The sequence below is a fragment of the Trematomus bernacchii genome, unplaced genomic scaffold, assembly GCF_902827165.1.
Source record: "Trematomus bernacchii unplaced genomic scaffold, fTreBer1.1, whole genome shotgun sequence".
In the NCBI taxonomy this organism is placed as follows: Eukaryota; Metazoa; Chordata; class Actinopteri; order Perciformes; family Nototheniidae; genus Trematomus; species Trematomus bernacchii.
The window spans coordinates 25,134-48,749 of NW_022987596.1; the positions used below are offsets into that span (position 1 = coordinate 25,134).

Below are 23,616 nucleotides of genomic sequence, written 5' to 3' on the forward strand. Positions count from 1 at the left end.
TTGGGGGGCATGTTTAAAGTTGCGCATGCGCTATGAGCGCACATACGGGTACTTCTCAGGCATGCCGGGTAATCTGTGACGTTTCGCTCTCTCAAAAGTTGGGCCATTTTATCATCATGCGCGAATGAGCAACTCTCATAGGAATGAATGAGGCCCCGCCTCCCACGCTGTATCCAGTTCTTATTATACATCCATGAGTAAAACCAGTTAAATCTACTCCTATGTTGTGGACATACAATTATTGATCACAAGATACAACATATTATTGGCGACGAGGATTAAGACAAGGATCAATACGGGATCAAAGAGGACATGCCGAACGGACTGGTTAGCACCTTACATGCAGGTTTGGGTCGTTAGCGGCAGCTAGCTCAAATTATTAGCAAAGTCTGCGGGTGGAGGAGAGGATTCATTGACACACAATGGCAATGATTGGCACGCTGGCACCTTTTGATGCAAAAAGTCAGAAGTGGGAAGAATACTGTGAGGTATTGGAACAGTTTTTTGAGGCTAATGAAATTGAAAATGGAGACAGACAAAGAGCCATATTAATAAGTGTTGTGGGATCATCAACATACAGCCTTATGAAAAACCTCCTCAGTCCGGATAAGCCCAAGGATAAGACTTACACACAACTTGTGGAGCTGCTAAAAAATCACTTTGACCCAAAGCCTAGTGAAATTGTGCAAAGGTACAAGTTTGACTCCCGCAACCGTGAGCCCAATGAGTCAGTAATGGAATACGTGGCTGAGCTGCGTCGGTTAGCGCAGGATTGCAACTATGGTAACACTTTGCAGCAGAGGTTGAGAGACAGGATCGTCTGTGGAATACATGAAGAACGGATTCAGAGACGACTCTTATCAGAAGCGGATTTAACATTTGAAACAGCATTATCAATTGCTGTGGCGTCAGAGACTGCAAATAAAAATGCACAGGAGATACAAAGCCAAGGGGCCACAGCTAAATGCTTCAAAATGGATAAAAAGCCACAGGAGGCTTATGCACACAGAGAACCTACCAAAGAGTGTTACAGATGCAAGGGAACCCAGCATGAAGCAGCAGACTGTAAGTTTAAACAAGAGACATGTCATGCATGTGGTAAAATAGGACACATTGCCAGAGCTTGTCGTAGTAGATCTACACAGAATGGAAACAGCAACAAAAATGCAGACCCAAAGAGAGAAAGGAGGCAAACCACATATCACCGTTCTCATAAAGTACAAGAGCAACGGAGCCAAAGTGATAGCTCAGAAGAAGATACATTCTTACTGAATAAGATGAGGTTCAGATTGGGACGCATGAGTGAAGTGCACCTGAGACGAGTAGACCCATACATGGTTGAAGTGAAGCTGGATAGTAAGTTTGTTAACTTTGAGATAGACACTGGCTGTAGTCTCACAATAATGAATGAACAGACATTTCAAAGACTATGGAAAGACACAAAACGTCCATGTTTGAGACCAACCAAAATCCACATCGAGTCTTATACAGGTGACCCTGTTAATGTGGTCGGAGCTGCCCTTGTTAAAGTGAAATACAAACATCAAAGGCGGTACTTGCCCCTCATTGTGGTTAAAGGGGACGGCCCCAGCCTGCTGGGAAGAGGCTGGCTGGAGGAAATACATCGGAGTTGGAAAGAAATCAAGCTCAGACACAAATCAGACCGATTACAAGAACAAGACCGATTACAAGACCGATTACAAGAACAGTACAACGATGGAGCGAGGAGTCAGATGAGGCACTGCAGGATTGCTTTGCATCCACGGATTGGAGTGTGTTTGAGGACAATAACATCAACACACACACGGACACTGTCATCTGCTACATTGGGAAATGCATCGATGACGTGGTACCGAAGGTTTCTGTACGGACATTCCCAAATCAAAAGCCATGGGTAAACTCCGATGTGCGCTGCAAGCTGAGAGCGCGCACTATCGCGCACACAGCGGGAGATTTGGAGGAGTACAGGAAGTCTAGGTATGATCTCCGGAGAGCAATTAAAAATGCAAAGAGACAGTACAAAGAAAAGGTGGAATCTGACTTCAAAGGCTGTAACACTAGGAATATGTGGGCGGGACTAAGGACAATGACTGACTACAAAGGAGCAGCGGGGGGTGCTGCGGGAGTGTCTGCGTGCGCATCTCTCCCAGATGAGCTGAACAGTTTTTTTGCACGCTTTGAGAGCAGCCAGGCTGTGGAGGTACAGAGGGACCAGGAGCTACACTGCCCTTTTGTTTTAAATAGGGCAGATGTGTGTAAATCCTTTAAAAGGGTTAACCCACACAAGGCTCCTGGACCTGATGGCATCCCTGGCCGTGTTCTCAGGGTGTGTGCAGTTCAGCTGGCAGAGGTGTTCACAGACATCTTCAACAGGTCCCTGCTGCAGTCTGTAGTCCCCACATGTCTTAAACACTCCACCATCGTTCCTGTCCCCAAAAAGACAATCATCACCTGCCCCAACGACTACCGCCCAGTAGCACTCACCTCCACCATAATGAAGTGCTTTGAGCGGTTAGTCAAATTATTCATCACCTCCTCCCTCCCTGACTCTCTGGACCCCCTGCAGTTTGCCTACAGAGCAAACAGGTCCACTGACGACGCCATAGCCCTCACCCTCCACACTGCCCTCTCACACCTGGACCCGAAGAACAGGAACACATATGTGAGAATGCTGTTCATTGACTACAGTTCAGCATTCAATACCATTGTGCCCTCCAAGCTGGCCATCAAGCTCAGAGACCTCGGGCTCAACAGCGCCCTCTGTGACTGGATCCTGAACTTCCTGACGGGCAGACCCCAGGCAGTGCGGGTGGGAAACATCACATCCTCCACCCTGATTCTAAACACCGGTGCCCCTCAAGGCTGCGTGCTCAGCCCTCTCCTCTACTCCCTGTTCACCCACGACTGCGTGGCCACACACAGCTCCAACACCATCGTGAAGTTTGCTCATGACACGACCGTCATCGGCCAGATCACAGACGATGACGAGACGGCGTACAGAGAGGAGGTCGAAAACCTGACATCTTGGTGCCAGGATAACAACCTCCATCTCAACATCAGCAAAACAAAGGAGCTGATTGTGGACTACAGGAAGCAGCAGGGAGAGGGACACGCCCCCATCGCCATCAATGGGACTACGGTGGAGAGAGTCAAAAGCTTCAGGTTCCTTGGGGTCCACATCACTGAGGACCTGACATGGTCTCTTCACACCACCACCATCACCAAGAAAGCTCGACAGCGGCTCTTCTTCCTCCGCAGGTTGAGGAGGTTCAAAATGGATTCCAGGATACTCTGCAACTTCTACAGGTGCACGATAGAGAGTATCCTGACTGGCAGCATGACGGCCTGGTACGGCAGCTGCACCGACCTCGATCGTAAGGCTTTACAGAGGGTGGTGAAAACTGCACAGCACATCACCAGGACGGAGCTGCCATCCATGGAGGACCTTTACTCCCAGCGGCTCAGGAAGAAATCACTACGGATTATCAAAGACCCCCATCACCCCAGCCACAAACTGTTCTTTCTGTTGCCGTCTGGCAGACGTTACCGCAGCATCCTAGCAAGGACAAGAAGATTCGGAGACAGTTTCTTCCCGCGGGCAGTGAGACTGTTAAAAAATTGAACTGTTGAAACAACATCAAACATTCATCTGCTACTCAGTAGTATGTATCTAATACCTAATATATATAAATCATTCCAATAACTTGTATATAGACTCTATTGCACTATTCCACATCATAACTTTATTTCATTTTATAACTATTATTATTTTTGTATTGCTCATGCTCTTATTGTTATTATGTTATGTTGCATTGTTGGAGAAGCCTGTGACATAAGATTTTCAACTACATAATTACTCTGTAACTATGTCAGATTGACAATAAAGAACCTTGAAATCCCGAGTCCTGAAACACCTGAAGACAGAGGACAAATCGCTGCAGCAAGTACTGAGCAAACATGAAAATGTCTTCAAAGAGGAGCTTGGCACACTGAAAGGTATGAAAGCTACCATCCATGTAAAGGCTGATGCAGTCCCTCGTTTCTTCCGTCCGAGGTCTGTCCCGTACGCCATGCGCACCAAAGTAGATGAAGAAATAGACAGATTGTTGAAAGAAGGAGTAATCTCACCTGTTAAACATGCAGAATGGGCAGCACCAGTGGTTCCAATACTGAAGCCTGTTGGGACAATAAGGCTATGTGGAGACTACAAGCTCACTGTAAATACAGTTTCCTCACTTGAACAATACCCCATACCCCGAATGGAAGATCTGTTTGCAGCACTGACAGGAGGAAAACAGTTCACAAAGTTGGACATGAGTCATGCATACCAGCAAATACTCATGGATGATGAATCAAAGAAATACTTAACAGTGAACACGCACAGAGGCTTATTCACATACAACAGACTGCCTTTTGGAGTAGCATCAGCCCCAGCTATATTTCAGAGGACAATGGAAGGTCTCCTGCGAGGCATTCCTTTTGTGGCAGTGTATTTAGATGACATCCTGGTGAGCGGTGTGGATGAGGAAGACCATCTGCAGAACCTCGAGACAGTGTTGGCAAAGCTGGAGGAGGCAGGATTGCGTCTGAGAAGGAGCAAGTGCACTTTCCTGGAAGAGGAAGTGGAATATCTGGGACATCGAGTGGACGCACAGGGACTTCACCCTGTGGAAAAGAAAGTCAAAGCCATCATGGAGGCTCCCAACCCCACAAATGTTACTGAACTCAAGTCCTACTTAGGTTTGCTAAATTACTATAACACATTTCTGCCAAACTTAGCTACACTATTGGCACCACTGCGTGAGCTCCTGCGACAAGATGTGTGATGGCAAAAGAAACAGGAAGAGGCTTTTAAAAAATCAAAGGCCCTGTTAAACTCAGCAGAAGTGTTGGTGCATTACTCTGCTGACCGAGAGTTAATTATGTCATGTGATGCGTCACCTTACGGGGTGGGCGCTGTTTTATCACACGTAATGGATGATGGAACTGAACGTCCTTTGGGGTTCATGTCGCGTACCCTAGCGCCTGCTGAAAAGAATTACTCACAGCTAGACAAAGAAGGCTTAGCAGTTATATTATATTTGCAATCAAGAAATTCCACAAGTACTTGTATGGTCGAACTTTCACCATCTATACAGATCACAGGCCACTGATCTCTCTCTTCAACGAAAAGAAACCCATTCCACAGATGGGTTCCCCTAGAGTTCAGAGATGGGCAGTGCACCCGAGTGCCTATGAGTATCACATTGTGTACAAACCAGGAAAGAACAACGCTAATGCGGACGCATTAAGCAGACTGCCGCTGTCGGAAGATGTGCGAGAGAGTGAGACCGCAGAACAAGTGCTCATGATTGATCTTCTGGATGACACACTCGTGGACACAGCCAAAATAAAACACTGGACAGCTAAGGATGTAATATTGTCTCAAGTTCATGGTTATGTCCTGTCGGGATGGCCTTCAGTGACTGAGGCTCCTCTCAAGCCGTATCATCAGAGGAGAGAAGAACTGAGTGTGAGGGATGGCTGCGTGCTCTGGGGAGCCAGAGTCATCGTACCAAACAAAGGCAGGGAAAAGATATTGAAAGTACTGCACCAAACACATTCCGGCATGTCAAAGATGAAAGGTCTGGCTAGATCTTATGTATGGTGGCCGGGGATGGACCAGGATGTAGAAAAGGAAGTGCAGTCTTGTGAGGAGTGCCAAAAGCACCACAAGTCACCACCATCAGCACCATTACATCCCTGGGAGTGGCCGGAGTCTCCCTGGACGAGAATTCATGTGGACTATGCAGGCCCTTTCCTGGGAGAGACGTTTCTACTGATAGTGGATGCTCACTCAAAATGGATGGATATTTATCCAGTGAAGTCAGCTACATCACAGGTGACCATTGAAAAGCTGCGTCAGAGTTTCAGTGTTTTTGGACTGCCAAAATGTTGGTGTCAGACAACGGAACCTGTTTTACAAGTGCTGAATTTGAGACTTTCATGAAACAAAATGGCATCCGCCATGTGAGGTCAGCACCATTTCACCCGTCTTCTAATGGGCTGGCAGAGAGGGCGGTCCAAACATTCAAAGGGGGGATGAAAAAGATGAAAGGTGAAACATTGCAAACTAGACTGTCAAGGTTTCTGTTCAGTTACCGCATCACACCTCACGCGACCACAGGCGTGTCGCCTGCAGAGTTGATGATGTCAAGGAGACTCAGATCTGCATTAGACCTGAGGCCTGTACTACGAAGCCGGATTTTCCTAACCTGGATATGTTTGAGTTAGCCGGTTGGCCCAATCCAAAACATACGCACTCTCGCTAAACTGTACTACGACGCTGGTTATCAAGTGGATCGCTCAAGCCAGCCGTGTCCTATCTAGTTAGGTGCGCGTTCACATGAAAGGGGTGGTATTTGGACCATTCGACCAATCTCAAACATGGACAAGCGTACTGACAGCGCAGCGTCATACTTCCTGAATGAAAATTGAACTTTAATATTAGTCAAATATGAAGAAGTTAAACTTTAAACATCCATGACTTAAACACTTTATCCAGGATCAAAGCCACATAGCTGCACCTGCAAGGTGAATACAGCTGGTAAAAGAAAAAGCGTTGGAATGCGTACATTAACAGGTTTATGATATCACTGCCCCGTATAAGACACGAGTGGATCTGACTTTAATTACATTTGACTTGAGTGTTTTGTCAACTTAATGTGTTGCTTAAAATAATACTTCTGCATACAGTATGTGACACTGTGTGTTGCACGGCCAGATACGGCTCAAGAAGCTGACTCAGATAAGGAAATATATGATACATTATGATGTGATATGATATGAATGATAATGGGACACATCGACATCTGCACTCACAGTGCCGCGGACTGTACTTAATGTTAAGGAATAATTCTTCTAGATATCTAACCTTTTGCTCTGTGACGTTTTATGATCTACTCTGACGTCTGTTATCTCCTTTAAGGAAAGGCATTGGTGCCATATGTGTTGTTGTCACCAGTTTGTGACCGGTCAACTTGTCTGGCACGAATGGTAATTGTTGTGAGAACGCTGAGGCACTTCCTTATCGGTGTTTGTGGACTCTAAGATGTGAAATCTTTGAGGCCATGAGTGTCGGACGCAGGTGGCTCAGTGTTCCCAGCTGTTTAGTCTACTCCTTCAGAGATATTGATTCTCTGTGAACCAGTTAAAAGGTCTAGCATAGAGAGAGACTCTTCAGAATTGACGTGGCAACTCTACCGTGTAGTCAGAACCTCTGACTCTTTGATTTGTGATGTGAATCCTCCGGCCGAATACTCTGAATAAACCCATCAGTGTTTGACATCAAAGCTCCAACTCTCACCGTGTCTCCTTCCTGAGTCGGTGACTCCATGCATTGCTACACAGAAGTTTCGTCCACAAATTGGCGTTGTCGGCAGGATACCAACAGATCTTCAGAAACTGGTAAGTGTGATTTCAAATCTACATTTGGACATTGCCTTACCAGAATCTGTGATTGACGGTATCCTAAAATTATCTGTGAAGCTAAGCGGCTGCGTTTCGTTTTGGTTAATGAACATTTGGGGCTAGTAACCCCAGGGGATCATCCAGGGACTCTGTCTTGGCTGGTTCCCTCCGTGTGTGCTGCTCGGGACGTATGTGCCGTGCAGGCATACACGGAGATGTTTAAAAAGACCTTAATGAGGGCAGCAGTAAAGTGGAACTTCTGTGTGAAATCAAAATAGAGATTTGTAGTGAACAAATCGCAGAGATTCCGGGGGTTTCAGCGGCCAACACTAGCAGTTAACACAAGCAGCCAGAGATATTACCCCCAGCGCCTCTAAAAAAAACACGGCTCCAGCTGCGGCTCCGGGGGATGTGTGTAAAATACCTCCCCGTATCTGCATGAGCTGGTGAAGTGAACTCAGAGGGAGAAAATCACAGCTTTTGTCTATAGCTTTAACTCACACCACCGCCGTCTCTAGTAAAAACGAGACGGTTTATAGGCTAATTGATCACGGGTGGGCAGTTGCATGCAAGTGTAGAACAAAACTGTGTTTCATCGTTGGGATGAACATGATGGCGTGTGTATAGGCTGGTCGAGTAGGACTACAGTTAACTGTGTAGTTTCGGATAGAAAGGGTAGAGGAGAAAAAAGTCTATGTGCTCCTGATCGGGGGGGCATAGCACCACTAGAACAGGGATAGTGGGGTCGCAAGAGGATAAGCTAGTTATTGCTCTTGGACGGTCTTCAGGCACCGATCTAGGACTTGTATACACCCTCTGAAACCTCTTTAATCCGGACTAAATTGAGCTGGATGAACTTTGCTGTCGCGCTGGTGTTTATTATGAGTTCATGTTTGTTCGTCTAATTGCAGTGTGGTTTTTCTTGTACTAACCGCCGTCTTGTGCATGTTTTGTAACAACTAATAATGAATCAGTCCATAGCCAGGGTAAAATAAACTAAGCTTTAGTTAACTCACCAAAAGTAAATGACTTGAGAAAAATAAATAATATATAGTGTTTTGCAAAATTCTGGTAGTATAGATGTGCTGCAAAATGAAAATAAATAGCAAAAGAGTGTTTGTATGTCCTGCATCTGAGTGTGCAGAGGAACATGTAAACAAGAAGCACACTGTTCAGGGTGTGCGCTGTAGGTGTAAGAAGAAGAGAAGATTATATTACTTTAAGAATACATTCTTAAATTGTATTGCTGGTATGTTAAGATATGTTTGTGACCTTTTATAAACCCTATGCCCCGTCCTGCACCCTGAGACCCTCAGAGGCATCACTGCTGGTCGTAAAGACCTGCCTGAGGAGGTCAGGGGGGCAAAATCTGTCTGCTGTTTTAGGTCAATGTTGTATTATTTGTTTCATTTATTCTTAAATCTATGTATTGTATGGTAATAATGAAAAAAAACGTAATGTATTGAACACATTCCGAAACAAAGCTGATAAGACAGAACTAGACTCAGACATAATACAAATTATTGTTGAAACATTTTGCGCTGTTGCTGCAAAATGGAAACTTTGTTGATTATCTGTTCCAACTGGCCACTGGATTCAGATAATTAATATAAGTTGAAGTTTAATTACAGTTTTAAATATAGTTTAACATTCTTTATTAAACTGCTTCAAATGATTTCTCGTATCAACCAATTGGTCTCCATAGACATTACTACAATTATAATAGTTGTTAAACTACTGACAAGTTTTCTGAAACCGAGCTTATGAACAAAAGAGTAAAGGTCGCTGGTTAAGCCAGGATCAATATATTTGTTGACGTTTTCATTACAGTGTGCATAATAAATGTGTTAAATTAATTGAGCAATTCTTTAAAAAGTATAATGTTGCAATCTCTTTACAATAAGTAATTACAGTTAAAAAAAGTAGATGTTTTCCAAGGGCCTCTCCTTCACAGCCCTACACTTTAAATCATGAGACTTTCAAATCATAACAGACAGAGATCGGTATCACTTTGTGTTGCAAGCCAAATCCATGTAAAGGTTCTACTTGAGCCCAATTTAAATACCATAAAGAAAGTATTGAACCCAGCTCAAGCTAAATGTCAAATGTATTTAATTAATGTACAAGTGTTTTGATTTATTTAAAATGTTCTAATCTCAGCTTCTTTCGAGTTCAGTCTAAGCAACAAATTGTTTCTCATAACATTCTCACTGCTGTCCCAAATGTTTTAACCTTGGGCAGACAAGCTGTTCACACACCCACACACTTTGGATAAGTAGTCACCTTATCCACATTGTAAATTGTTGCCTTCTTTAAAGTTATTAGTAATTTAAGATTAATTATTAAATTAAATGTGGTACATAAGATAAAATAAATAAAATAACTTTGACTTGATCATTTTGTTCACAAACATTAGACCTGTCCTCTAATCTCTACTAGAATAAGATACGTGTGCATGTTTGGATGTTTTATCACTCCTGTAATGTACCTAATCTTAATATCCTTTTCATTACAGAGCTGGGAAAATGGTGAATTGATTAGATTCTGATCCGTGCACGTCCAATTTTGACTGACTTTAGTTCTAATGTTAATTTGACTTCAACCCATAAGTAATTATTTAAATTAACTCTAAATTTCACATGATGATGGATTAGTGTTCCACATTTCTTCCACTAATTTGTTTTACAATTAGGCCAAAGGTAAAGAGAGACATTGATGACCTTGTGACCCTTTTGTTAGTACGTGGTTCCATGTTGTCTATGGCCATGGACGGCTTCACTAAAAGTCACCCAGTTCTGCCCTGCTGCAGTCCGGCTGAGTGCAGTCACAGAGATGCTATGGCTGCTCTACATGACATTAATGGTGTGGTCCGAGAATGGACACCATTTCCTGCTCCCAGAGAGAATGACACTCCTCAAACTGAACATTACAGCCGTTGATACTGTCTCACATGGGTCTGCTCCCCCCCACTGAGCCATGAACTGAAAGCATGACATCTGCTATGAACACTTGGAAGCCTCCCTGTCACACCAGCACCAACCCTTGGGTCAGTCAGATGAGACTAACGGCTTCACTTAGGGCATTTGGTTCAGATACATGACTCTCGTTACCGCAGAGTGGGTTGGGTTTTTAAGGCTATTCATACTGCTATGATGCCTGTAAGTTGGCGAGCTGGTAAAAGCCCCTACTATTGTTTCAAATAGGCCTAATGTTACTCTGATCCGGTTACTTATGTTGTGGCAGATATTTAAGTAAGCTTTCTTAACGCTAATGTTATAATAGTCAGATTGCTCTGAAGATGGGAGGGGATATTCTATTAATTTTCACGTTCACACAGTCAGTTGATTTTTGCCGGCCGTCTTTCCTGCAACGGCAGTTTTTCTGTATTTCCTCTATCAATAATATGACTTGATCGCTTTAAACTCCGCACACACGGAGCTCTGATTGGTCAGCAGGCGGTGCTTTCACTGAGTTAATCTCTTAGCCTGCAACCTAACCTCCTCCCGGGGAGGTTAGCCGCTCAGCATAAGTTACCATGGAGATTTAGCCCGCTAAAAAGAGAACCAGCGTCGTAGGACCGGAAAGCCCGAGTTTTCCCTGAAGTCAGCCGGCTAAGCAAAAATCCGGCTTCGTAGTACAGGCCTCTGCTCCTGCCAGATGTGAAAACAAGAGTGCAGCAAAAAACAACTAAAACAGAAACAGTCCCATGACACAAACAGGAAACTGAGAAGTTTCTCACCTGGGGATAAAGTGTTCATCAGAAACTACTCTTATGGACCTAAATGGATCGCTGCGGTCATCGAGAGCTCATCAGGTCCAGGGTCATATACAGTGATCATTGGAAGTGGTCAAGTCGTGAAGCGGCATGTGGATCAAGTAAGAGCCAGATTAACAGACACCGTGCCCTTAGAGCCGGTGCTGGACTCCAACAGAGACACTGTGGTTCCAGTGACAATCGAGCAAGAAGGACCTCCTGCAAGTGAGCCAGTGGTTCTGTGTACTCCGGTCCCGCCGGACTTGCCTGCTACACCCGTGGTGAGACGATCAGAGTGCGAGAGACAGCCACCTGTATACCTGAAAGACTTTGTTAAATAGATCAAGAGATGTTCCATTAATAGAGCAGCATAGTTCTCTGATCTCACTTTAAGGAAAGGTTTAGAGTGTTAATCTTTGAAAGTGAAATGGTTTATGCCAGTACCTCGAAATGTTGTGTAACGGGAGTATGTTATACCCCCACCTTCGGGAAGTATTGTTAGCTTAAAGGGGGGGAAATGTGGTATCTTACCTTGTGTTATTATTACATGTTATTGCATTTGTCCAGCAGGGGGCAAACTCACTCTTGGTATTAAAAAGAGCCTGTTGTACATGTTCCCACGAGGAAGTCCCGGAAGCATGTTACCAAAGTAAAACCAGTTAAATCTACTCCTATGTTGTGGACATACAATTATTGATCACAAGATACAACACTGGAAAATCATTGATTGTGACATTTTGAAAAAGAGAAGTGACATTTTGAAAAAAAAATCTATTTATGAGAAAAAGGCTAATTCTAAGAGAAAAGGCATATTTGGACAAAAAAAGTCAAATTCTGAGAAAAAGTCAAATTTGAGATGCATTGTGGGACATGTCGTTTATGGGCAACGTGCTTCTGTAAAGTAGCATGTAACCGTATAATAAACATATTATATTCTTTGCAAGCTCTTGTGGGGCCACATAAAATGAAGTCGCGGGCCAGATTTGGCCCCCGGGCCTTGAGTTTGACACCCCTGGTCTAAAGTGTTATTAATGTGATAATAAAGTGCGACTGAAGAGTTTAAAGTGTTAATGGAGAGTAAAGGGAACATACCTGCTCTGTGTATCCGAAGCTGAGGCTGTAAAACAGCGTCCAGTAGTTTCTGGAGTCTCTTGTTCTCCTCTTTGGAAAGAGACAGCTCCTCCTCGAGCATTTGGACTTTACTCATGTTTCCTAGATCACCTTTTCCTGCAGACTCCGTTAAACACACCGTTTCTCTCTCCATCAAACTCTCAATCTGACTAGTGTTGCTAACGTGTTTCCAGCTAGCATGCTAAGCTAGCTCCTATAGTCCGAGGTAAACGCTCCAGAAAAAAGAGCACAGAGTCCATTCGGAGGTTTATCCAGACACACAGATGATGGACCAGTAGTGCTGGAGCTCACACACACTTTCTCAGGAACACAGAGAGAGAGAACCGTAGCGACGAGACGCCACATGGACCCAGCTTCTTCTTCTTCTTCTTCTTCTTCTTCTTCTTCTTCTTCTGATTGCAAACAACTTTAAGGTGCATACCGCCACCTACTGTACAAGAGTGTGTATCACCATATCATCCTATCACCATATGTGGAATTATACCACTGTATTTACGTTGTTTAAAATTATTCCAATCAATCCTGTTTCACTCAAATACTTAAGAATGGCCTTCCTGGTAGCTCTTACCCTCTCACCTTCTATTCTCAGTGTCCCCATCAGGCTCCACTCCCTTCCTGCCTCTCTGACCCTGTCTCTAAAACTAGGTTAAACTTCCCCAGCATGATTGGGAAATAGGTATGTGTTTGTGAATGTTAGTTCCCGCCATCTGTGTCGGAAAAAAGGTATGGAATTGATGTGAACTGATTTGGTGAAAGAAAGTTTGAATGTGCTTTTTATTAACAACGGTCTTTTATGAGGAAAAGCCTCTAAATTCTATCGGGAGATTTTAAATGTCACAACTGAATTGGGCAGTTGAAGTTACAATTTTGGTAATAAATGTAAAACTGTGAATTAAAGTTTCATATTAGAACATGATCACAGCATGATAGGTTTAGTATGATTATAATGTTGTAATGAGAGAAGGATAAAGCCCTGTATTAGTTTGGACCTATTTTTCTTCAAATAAACTGATCCCACCTTTTGGATTGGGACAACTTAAAAGACATCTGCGCTCTCCTCTCCTGCTTGAAAGGTAAGATCGCACCCTGCCACACTCACACTTAGGTAGGGCCACACCTCATTTACTGATATCAAAGTCCTTCGGGATTGCTTAAACAGATTTAGGGGGTTGTCTGAATTGAAACAGCAGTTAATTGAACCTGGTTCTTCGGGGAGTTAATAGAGGTGAGATCTTGCTGATCGTTGGTGGATCTGAGCCAAGCAGTAAACTTACATAGACTCAATAACTTCGGTTAGGTCAATTAGGAGGTCTGAGTAATTTAAGTTCGGAATGAATTATATCGGATGACTCCCGACTCTTACAAACTATATACAATGAATTCTAACAATCTAAGTGGGAACGGGGTTAGGGGGGGCTCGAAAATATTTCCAATCACCCAAGGGGGGCCTGACTGAAAAAGGTTGGGAACCACTGTTTTAGAGGACGAGGGCCATATCCAAGCAGACACAATAGAGGTTCCACTGACACCTGTTGACCGATTGCTGTAGTGATGTTTGCACATGTTGCCCTCCAAAATACTTGAGTTTTGCTGCATTCCTTCATTGCAATGCAGCCTAGTCCCTACATGAGTCTCACATATTGGACAATTCTGTGAGGTCCCCGTCTTATACTTACTATAGATATAAGGAGAATATTATAACTCTTTATATCTGTTCCAAATTGAAATGTTGGAAGGTAGCTTCAAGATATGAACCCAGATACCATCATGCATCACACAGTTAAGCAGAGTACACCAAGATGTTCTCAACCCTCCAAGTTGGTCTGCATTTAGATTGAACATTTCCGAGTTGAATTTGGATATAAAGTGTTTTAGTTCTTTGTGATCCAGGAAAAACCTCTTTAGTAGGTGAGAGTCTCTTGAGATTTCCAATGAATTGGATTTTTTATACACATAATGTCTGACCTGTAAATATTTTTAGAAGTCTGTATTTTGTAAATGGTAATTCAAATGTTGTAAGTCTTCCACTGTCAAATAGATCATTGTGATAATACCTGCTCTTTGCTAGGGTCTAAAATCTGGTCTTAAGCTTCTTCCATGACCACTAAGCATTAGTTATCAAAAGATTCTGCTTAGCAACGGGGGGTAATTCGTTCATTGTCTTAGAGCAGATTGACAGGAGAAACTCCTTACATGTTTAACACTAAATCCTGTACTTTCTACTTCTTACATTTTCAAAACCAACCTGTTACTTTAGTTTGAATCTGCATTTGGTGGAGGGATCATTATTATTTCGAAACATTGAGAGCCTATCTTTTGGTGGCTATGTCCCAACATTGAGACTAATCACTCAAACATGATAAGCGATATTATACTGTACATGTTCCCTTTTTTTAACAAAGCCTTTTGGGAAGAGGCGTTTGAGGCTCTTAGAAAAGAAATCAAACGCATCACAATTCATGCCATCTTGACTTTTGTCTTGCAGGTTTCACTTCACTATCTAAGAAGAAAACCCTTCAAATGATATATGTTTAAAAGTCATTACACACTGAACTATCTTTAATGCACTTCTCTCTAAAACCTTGGATGAAAGGACCCTACACACTTTGAGATAATCAGACATAGTTGTTGACTGCGGCGCTACGACGTGTAGAAAATCCTTCTTTGATTCAGTTCAACTTTAGAGAGCGTGGGAAAAAGAGGGTCAGAAAGAGGATGAGGGCCACATGGGGACATTTTATTTTAAATTGAAATGATTTTGATCTTTTATTCAGAGGAAACTTTTCTGAATTCTGACTTTACTCTGAGATCTAGGAATATATACATGTTTTAATTGATTGTAATGCAAATCTCAGAACTCTGAAACACAGAAGAGGATTAGGATGACATGTGGATTCACTTTTTGGATCTGACCAAAACAGATTTTTTCTTTTGAGTAATAAATCAGAGTTCTTACTTAAATGTCAGATCTATGAAGAAAGTTCTGAAGGTTGTCATGAAAATAAATACAATATATTTTAAGAAAAATCTGATTTCTGGGCAGGACAAGGGAACTTGGTCGTGAGGAGATGTAACGATTATTAAACAAGAAATAGTCGAGTCAAGGGGTCGAAGAAATGAACATTTGTGATTATTAGCGAATCGGTTGCAGGTGGGTGAAAACAGGCTTAGGGAGTAACGTATTACATGTAACGGCATCAGGTCATCAGGATACAGATCTATTTTTCCTTTCCTGTGTGGCTTCTCATGTGTGCCTTTAAACATCCACAGAGAAGTGCTATTGGCCACTGGTGAAGTGTGTGACTGTCAGGGGGCCGAAGAAGGGTCTTCTCCAGCACGTCACACTTGTGGATCTTCCTGGAAACCGGGACCGTAACAAGACCAGAGACACAATGTGGAAAAAGGTGATTTATCCACACGCAATGCTGATTATTGTGGAACACTGACAACGTAACCGTTATTATTTTCTGTATTCCCCTCCAGGTTGTTGGAAGTTGTTCTACTGTGTGGATTGTGGCTGAGATCAATCGAGCAGCTTCTGAAAAAGAATCCTGGGAGATCCTGGAAGAATCCTGCAGCCTCATGGGAAATGGTCGCGAGTGTCAGCAGATTCATTTGATCTGCACCAAGTCTGATAGTCTTGGAGGTTCAGATGATCAGTAAGTGGTTTAAGATGCAAAAGTACACAGTTAAATGTACCATCCAATTTAGACACTGATGGCCAAGAGGAGAAACCATGGAAACATTGATTACGTTTACAGGCACATTAGTATCCTGGTTTGGATGGTATTCAGGGATATAATGTTCACTTGAAACAGGATCAACCAGGGTATCCATGATCATAACAGTATCCGTGTTTCTAAAATGCCTGCATTGATTCCTCATCATCTCAGCCATTTATTTCTGTCCTAATGTTGTTGCTTCACAAACACTTAGTGATGCTGGATGAAGCTATGTGATCATTGGTCATTGAAAGCAAGATGGAGATGCGTAGTGATATCATATCCTGGAATATATATGCAGTTCATGTCATTCTTCAAATACAAATCTTTTCCTATAGGTCAGCAGCTGATGTTCGTGCTCTGATACTAAAACAAAACGAGCAAGCCAAGATAGACGTGAAGGCAGAATTCAGCAAACTAAAAGACGTTAAGGTGAGTTATATTGAATACAAAAACACAAATATTGTCCCAAACTGCAAACCTGCTTTGATATTGAAACTCTTTTGTTGTTGAAACAATTCAGTGAGGAATGTTTCAAAGTTTTCACAGTGAGCTCCAAAGAGTTGATGAAAAAGAAACGTCTGGATCCAGATGACACATGTGATTCAATTCTCCATCAGTGAGCCAGGAATGACTAAATGAAAATGCTTTGATCTCTTCTAATAAATATGTAGAGATACTAATTGAGTATAACATGTAAAGTCAAGAATGTAATTAAGTATGTTACATTTTTTACAGGAATTCCTGCAAGATCTCAACGACTGGCAGACATGGAACTATGTGTCTGGAGCTCTGGGGGTTCTCTCTCTGATTCAGGCAGCCAGCAGCAGAGAGAGAGGAACATCAAGTAACAACATCTTTCACTGTCTTTCATATTGACAGAAATAATAACATTCATAGAAAAGAAGTAAGCTGCATACACTAACATGTTGTGTACAAATGGTAAAGTCAAAGAAAGACTGTTCACATGTGATGTTACCCGTGGAGCCAACAAGGTATTGGATGAGCTGAGTGTGTGTTGCTTCAGAGAGGATGCATTGCTACAGTTTACTCAAAGCTTTTGTATTTTTTGCTTGAAACACAAAGCCCCATATTGAATGATGGTTGTATTGCTTTAACTAATGAATGTGTTGTGTATGGTTTCAGGCTGACATAAAGACGGCTGTGTCCATAGGACTTGAAGAGAAGCTGAGTCATGAACTTGATCAAGTCAGGGAACCCATGGACCCTTATGGCTTTTGAAAGATGTCTCAGTGGGGGGGTTAAAACATCAAAGAGTTCATGTGAAGAAGTCTTAAAGTCGGTCCTTTATCCTGTAAGTATTTCAGTTGGAATTAAATCAAAACGACTCATTTAGCACAAAATATGGATCTGTCTCTTCCAACATTCTGTGTTGTTTCAGACAAAGAAAGGTGGTGCACTTCACAGGTCACTGAAGTGTGGAGTTGAGAATGGTGGCATCCACAAACCAAGAGAAGGGGAATGAAGAAACATCAACATGAAGCTAACTTCATGTTTGACTGACAGCATTGAGGAGGAATTGAAGAAGACCTTCCCGTAAGAAATGACTTACTAAACACATCAAACCCTGTGTTGGATCAATTGTGTTTTACAATACATTGAAATACATTATTGAAATACAAATGTGGTAAGGCCTTCTGAATGTAAGCATTTCTTTGTGTTCATACGTTTTAGAAATGAAGGAGAAAGAGAACCATTCAACGGGGTCATCAATACATTTCCACTTGGCACAGAGGAGGAGATGAGGAAGAAGGAGTGCGGAAATGTCAAACTGCAGCTGACATTTCTCAAGAGGTCAAAGACCCTATTCATTAGTCAATGATCAAACATGTTTGTCCAGGCCAGGGAGACTGTAGTGGAAGGGTGATCAATAGAATACATATTGATCAGTCAGCATATTCATATACATTGTACTGGAATAACTCAATATGAGCTGGAGATGGCTTTGAAGAATGACCTGCAGCTGTAAAGCGGACCCTGTCCCAGTTCATGAGGAAACTCTCAAGATGACAATAGAATATTCTGATATTGGGCAAAGTGCACCCCCTGCTGGTGAACACGTGCTATCACTTTGAATCATGTACTGCTTTTCCAGGTACAATCTGGAACAAAGAATCAAGGGAAAGATGAGCATAGTCTGCAACATGTTCTTTTTCAAAGATGTTGATATTTGCTTCACATTCTCTCTCTAAGGAAGAAAAGATGAAAACAAACCTCAAGAAACTCCTCCGTGAGCGTAAGAGAAGGATCTCCAGCAGCCTGACAACAACAATGGAGGAGACCATGAAAGAATGCTCTGACAGGAAGACAGAAGATCACTACAGACATAGAAATACACCTCTACACATTTTGATGTCAACATGTTTCTGTTTGATGTAGGAGCAAAAGAAATGAAAGGAGAAGGCACGCTGAAAAACATGAGGGGAACGATTGAAATGCACGTTCATGGTTCAAAAGACGTCATGTTTGATAAGGCTGAAGACGCCATGATGAAACAGCTGAGAGACCTGATGCTTTGTCACATTTGATATTTCCTCCTGCAGTCAAATGAAACTAGGAACACTGCAACACAAACATACATGTGCACACATGTCAGTGTTCAGTGATCAATATTTCAATGCTGATTTAGTGGGAGATCCTGGAGAAAGTGGAGAGCACGATGCAGGAATCAATCCAGCTGTCACTCAAAACAATTGGTGTCTCCATCCCAGGTGAAGGAGACACATCACAAACAATACTGTACATTTCATCCTCATTTAAAATACATTTCCATTAGTGTATTAAATGAATCCACTTGTTTGAAACAATATGTTTTGGGTTTTTAGATGTAAGTGCTGAGCTTGAGATGGTGAAGAACTTCTACAATGAACTGACCGAAGGCCCAGATGATGATGCAGTTCTTTGTTGTTTATTGGAAAGTTAATAACATACAAACTGAATATTCTCTCCACTGTGCCTTAAACTTGATTGAGACACTGCAGCAGACGTGTGAAGATTACTGGTGTTATTGTTTTAATATCTGCAAGTTTCAACAGAAAACTGCAATCCAACATTAAGCCAGTCTTTTTGTTTTCATCTTGCTGCTGCTCTGTCTCTTCAGACTCCAAAGCAGGTCCAGTTACATTTCAGCTAATTGCATTTGAGACTGTGGTGTACTACACTGTGGAACTTTCTCTTTTCACTGGGATTTATATGCATTATTGTCAATTTGCTGCTTTGGTTTGGGAGCTGTAGAAAAGGGGGCAATAGGAAGCTTATGAGAGTCACAGTACTGTATGTTCCTGTTGGGTTTTAAATGAGAGCTGTGTATGTTTTTGTATTGTAGAATCCATTTTGTTTTTCTGTTTTAATGACATTAAATATCTGCTTAATGTCAAGAAAAAGCATTTATTTGTAACCGAACATGGTGAATGATTACAGAACTGAAAATAAAAAAACGTTTACAACACCTGTGAAAACACTCATCTCCTTACAACACTATGTAGCCCTTTTCAATGTTGGCTTTACATGGTTCCTAATGTATTGCTTTCAGTTTCATTCATTTTCCAGTCTGGGAACAGCAGAACTAAGTCTTTTGAAACACCACCTGTCTGCCAGCATGAGAGCCCCACCCCCGCCCGCCTCACTACTATCCCTCCCTTGGGCCAGAGTGAATACCACACCCTATTTGAGATCAGGCCGGGGTTAGGACTCTGTTCTTCTCACGTAAAGCACAAATCCAATCTTAAATAAGTCAATGTAAGATATGCAAATGGTACTCTTGAATCATCTGATGTTGAGAAATCATGTAGTAATTAATCTAGCATTTAACTAGATTGCCATGCCTGGTGTGTTCAGAGAACAGATATATACATGTTAAACACCACTGCCTCCAAGTGACTGAATTGAGCAATAGCATCTGTGTGAAAACATTTTTGATTGAACTGAGCAAGTGAATACATACAACCCATCTAGGCAGATAGGTCATGTTTAACAGTGTATTCATTGACGAGAGGAAAGCATAGGTTCAGGTTCAGTCAATGAACAACTTTATTTTCTTGACATTAATAAAACAGCATGGATCAGAGATCAATAAAGCTTTCTAATACTCCTTCCTCATCCTCATCTCCCAGGCTATCAGCTCCAACCTCCTCGTAATCTTTCTCCAGAGCGGCCATGTCCTCCCTGGCCTCAGAGAACTCTCCCTCCTCCATACCCTCACCCACATACCAGTGCACAAAGGCACGCTTAGCGTACATCAGATCAAACTTGTGGTCCAGCCGAGCCCAGGCCTCTGCAATAGCAGTGGTGTTGCTCAGCATGCACACAGCCCTCTGGACCTTGGCCAGGTCTCCACCAGGAACTACAGTGGGCGGCTGGTAGTTGATGCCCACCTTGAAACCAGTGGGGCACCAGTCCACAAACTGGATGGAGCGCTTGGTTTTGATGGTGGCAATGGCAGCGTTCACGTCTTTGGGAACGACATCACCACGATACAAAAGGCAGCAGGCCATGTATTTACCGTGGCGTGGGTCGCATTTCACCAACTGATTGGCTGGCTCCAAGCAGGAATTAGTGATTTCTGCCACTGAGAGCTGCTCATGGTAAGCTTTCTCTGCAGAAATAACAGGGGCATAGGTGGCCAGAGGGAAGTGGATACGGGGATAGGGCACCAAGTTGGTCTGGAACTCTGTCAGATCAACATTGAGGGCACCATCAAAACGAAGGGAGGCAGTGATGGAGGACACAAGTTGACTCATCAACCTGTTCAGGTTTGTGTAAGAGGGACGCTCGATATCAAGGTTTCTACGGCAGATATCATAAATAGCCTCATTATCAACCATGAAGGCACAGTCAGAGTGCTCCAGGGTGGTGTGGGTGGTCACGATGGCGTTGTAGGGCTCCACCACAGCGGTGGACACCTGGGGAGCTGGGTAGACGGAGAACTCCAGTTTGGACTTCTTGCCGTAGTCGACGGACAGACGCTCCATCAGCAGGGAGGTGAAACCAGAGCCGGTGCCCCCTCCGAAGCTGTGGAACACCAGGAAACTGTTATGTCAAGTCTTGGACCTTCTCAATATAACTATGATTTAATTACAGTTTCCAGATATTGGAAGAGGCCTATGAGTCTCTTTGCTAATTATCAATGGTCTTTGCAATTAACAGCAGATGTACCCATGTTAAGTAAATTGGCAAAGGTCAGAGGAACTCCAAGAGAGGTCTTCCTCAGATATAATACAGTTAAAGTCTTGTTAGTTAGTGGTTCATTACAGCATGCATTAGCTAAGAAACGATAAGGATGTTGGTGTGTTAGTTAATGTAAAGAAATGTATGTGCGCTCATGTGCAGACGATATATATAGTTTGTTAATTGGATAATTCATATCCTGCAAGGCTCCTAAAGACTTCATGAGATAATGACCTTTTGACATCTGGAACTTACATGTTGCTCTGATGTTGGTGCGTTCAAGTTTAGGAGAACTGACAATGTGTGTGCGTTAAACATGATTAGGGAACATGTTCGTGTGTCATTTAGGAAACCTATAAGTGCATTGTGTTTCTGAATATTCGCGGGACCATTTCTGCGATTGGTTGCTCTTGAAGCAAGGTAATGTTTCCCCATTATTGTTTAGTGGTGCGCAACTAAATAATAATGATTAATCTCAACTATTTCTGTGTTTGTGTTTCATTGATTCCTCTCTGTTTCATTCTTTCATGTTGTGTGAGTACTTGGATCGCCACAACATTTTGGAGGTCCTACCGAGATTGCCGATGCTGGAGGTTGCTGTGTTTTTCCCTGGAGGTCTCAACTCACCCTGATCAGGCAGCTACATAGAAAGCTGTGGTAAAATCTCGAGGAATTGAGAAACCAGACTTGAGACTTCCACAGAAGAAATACCAACTCACAGTAAGCAAAACGTATTTGGAATGAAATGACTTTTGAAGTTGTATTGGTTAAAAGGAAAATGCAGAGGAGTGGATTTGAGATATTTGCACAGTTATGGTTGAGATCTGTTGATTGTTTTGTTTGTTGGTCTTGTTTTATGTTGATAAATGTTTATACTGGAGAGATCACTGTATCTGACCTCGTAATCTGCCTGAGAAGCTAAGGGTTTGATTGAGGGGATATGATCTTTGCTAGCCGTAAGGACATGTTATGCTGGAGGAATCACTGTATCTGACCTCGTAGTCGTGAATTCTGCCTGAGAAGATCCTAATGATTGTCTTAAGGTTCAGATATTCATTTGGCTGAGGGGATATGATTTGCTTTGCGAGCCAAGTGCACATCCGGTCCGTTCGGTAATTAAGAGATTAATAAGCCCGATCTGAGTTCAGGGAGTTAAAAGTATAAAACTTGCCTGGCGACTCTGTGAATTCACTACATACAAAAGTGGAGTTTTCCATGTTTTGTCAGACCGTAATGTAGAGTCTGTGATAAAGCGCTAAATGTTTTGGTATACCATAGTTTTAATTTCTTATTGGTCAAAGAAGCTACAGTTTGAAATATGTCCCCCTTTCTTCTGAAAAGGCTGAGAGTTCCAGCCGGGGTGTGTCTGTCTTTGTCTGTGAAAGTATCTCCCCCCCTTCTAATTGTCGAGCAGCAGCCCGGAGTGTGTCTGCTTGTTTTTTCTCTGAAAGAAGGCTGCATTGTGTTTCTCTGTTTAAAACAAGGAGTGAAAGATCAACGAGTGATCTGAAGTTGGAGTGAATACATTGAAAATGAATAGATCAATGTGTGATTTGAAGTAGTAGATATATTGAAATAAATAAGAAACAATGATTTGTTGCTATTTAAACATAGTCTTTGAGAACTGATTGTTACCATTGCATTGCATTGTGAATTTCATGGTATTTGTCATTTGACTAAGAATTGTTACTTATATTTCAAAGGAACTTAATTACATACAGTAACGTTAAGGCAAAGTAAGAAGAGGTTTACTGAGTATATGAAGTACATTAAGGTAAAGGTTTTATTCAAATTAAATATAATAGTGGATTTTTCCACCTAGTACAATACATAGAAAGAGGAGAATTGTTAAACATGAAATAACAAACTCACTGTAAGAAATATATATTGTAATATTATTTAGGAGTTGTATTTATCATACAATAGTAACTCTCATTTGATGGTTGTTTAAAGTAGATAGGAAACTGAAAACGCAAACGATTCACCACAATTGTATTTTTTAAGTTTATGAAGAAAGAGTAGTAAGTAATAAGCAGGAGGTTTTTATAAGTTTGTCAGTCAGAAGGAAGCTGTTAATGTTTAAGCATGACAGAGGCTCTGTACGATGCTTGCTCAAGCCTCTCAATGTTGGATAACATAAGAGGTCAAGTGTGATTGATGAGAGAAGCTTGTGGACAGGAGCAGCTGCAGGGCGCAGTGAGGAAAGAGAGAGACAGGAGAATTAAGATGTTTTGAGTCTAGAGAGAGTAAATGTTATATAAAGTTAACTACTATTCTGGAAAATGTTCCTATGGTTTACTGTTTTATGAGTAACATAAAATATAAATATATTTATATTACTAGATATAAGAAAAACGTGCTTATCTAGGTTAA

The 23,616-nt window shown here is 42.2% G+C and overlaps 1 protein-coding gene and 2 pseudogenes across 1 annotated transcript; 2 read left to right on the forward strand and 1 right to left on the reverse strand.

Annotated features, from left to right (window-relative positions):
• The first annotated feature begins 136 nt into the window (after window positions 1–136).
• On the forward strand, window positions 137–6,277 carry LOC117482489 (annotated as a pseudogene).
• Window positions 6,278–14,101: 7,824 nt separating this feature from the next.
• Window positions 14,102–18,687, forward strand: LOC117482486 (nuclear GTPase SLIP-GC-like). The gene is made up of 9 exons (XM_034130571.1): window positions 14,102–14,123; window positions 15,605–15,738; window positions 15,818–15,993; window positions 16,395–16,488; window positions 16,795–16,903; window positions 17,203–17,371; window positions 17,459–17,613; window positions 17,752–17,871; window positions 18,271–18,687. Exons 1-6 carry the CDS (start codon window positions 14,102–14,104, stop codon window positions 17,205–17,207), a joined length of 540 nt encoding a protein of 179 aa, XP_033986462.1. The 3' UTR covers window positions 17,208–17,371; window positions 17,459–17,613; window positions 17,752–17,871; window positions 18,271–18,687.
• Window positions 18,688–20,123: 1,436 nt separating this feature from the next.
• The window catches only part of LOC117482487, a 36,998-nt pseudogene continuing 33,505 nt past the window's right edge, over window positions 20,124–23,616 (reverse strand).

Excerpts from the sequence above, each read along its gene's own strand:
- LOC117482486 (XM_034130571.1), top strand. The coding sequence starts at position 14,102 with ATGCATCACACAGTTAAGCAGA. Across the intron at positions 14,124-15,604 it reads GCATCACACAGTTAAGCAGA|AGAAGTGCTATTGGCCACTG; the intron begins GTACACCAAGAT and ends AAACATCCACAG. Across the intron at positions 15,994-16,394 it reads CTTGGAGGTTCAGATGATCA|GTCAGCAGCTGATGTTCGTG; the intron begins GTAAGTGGTTTA and ends CTTTTCCTATAG.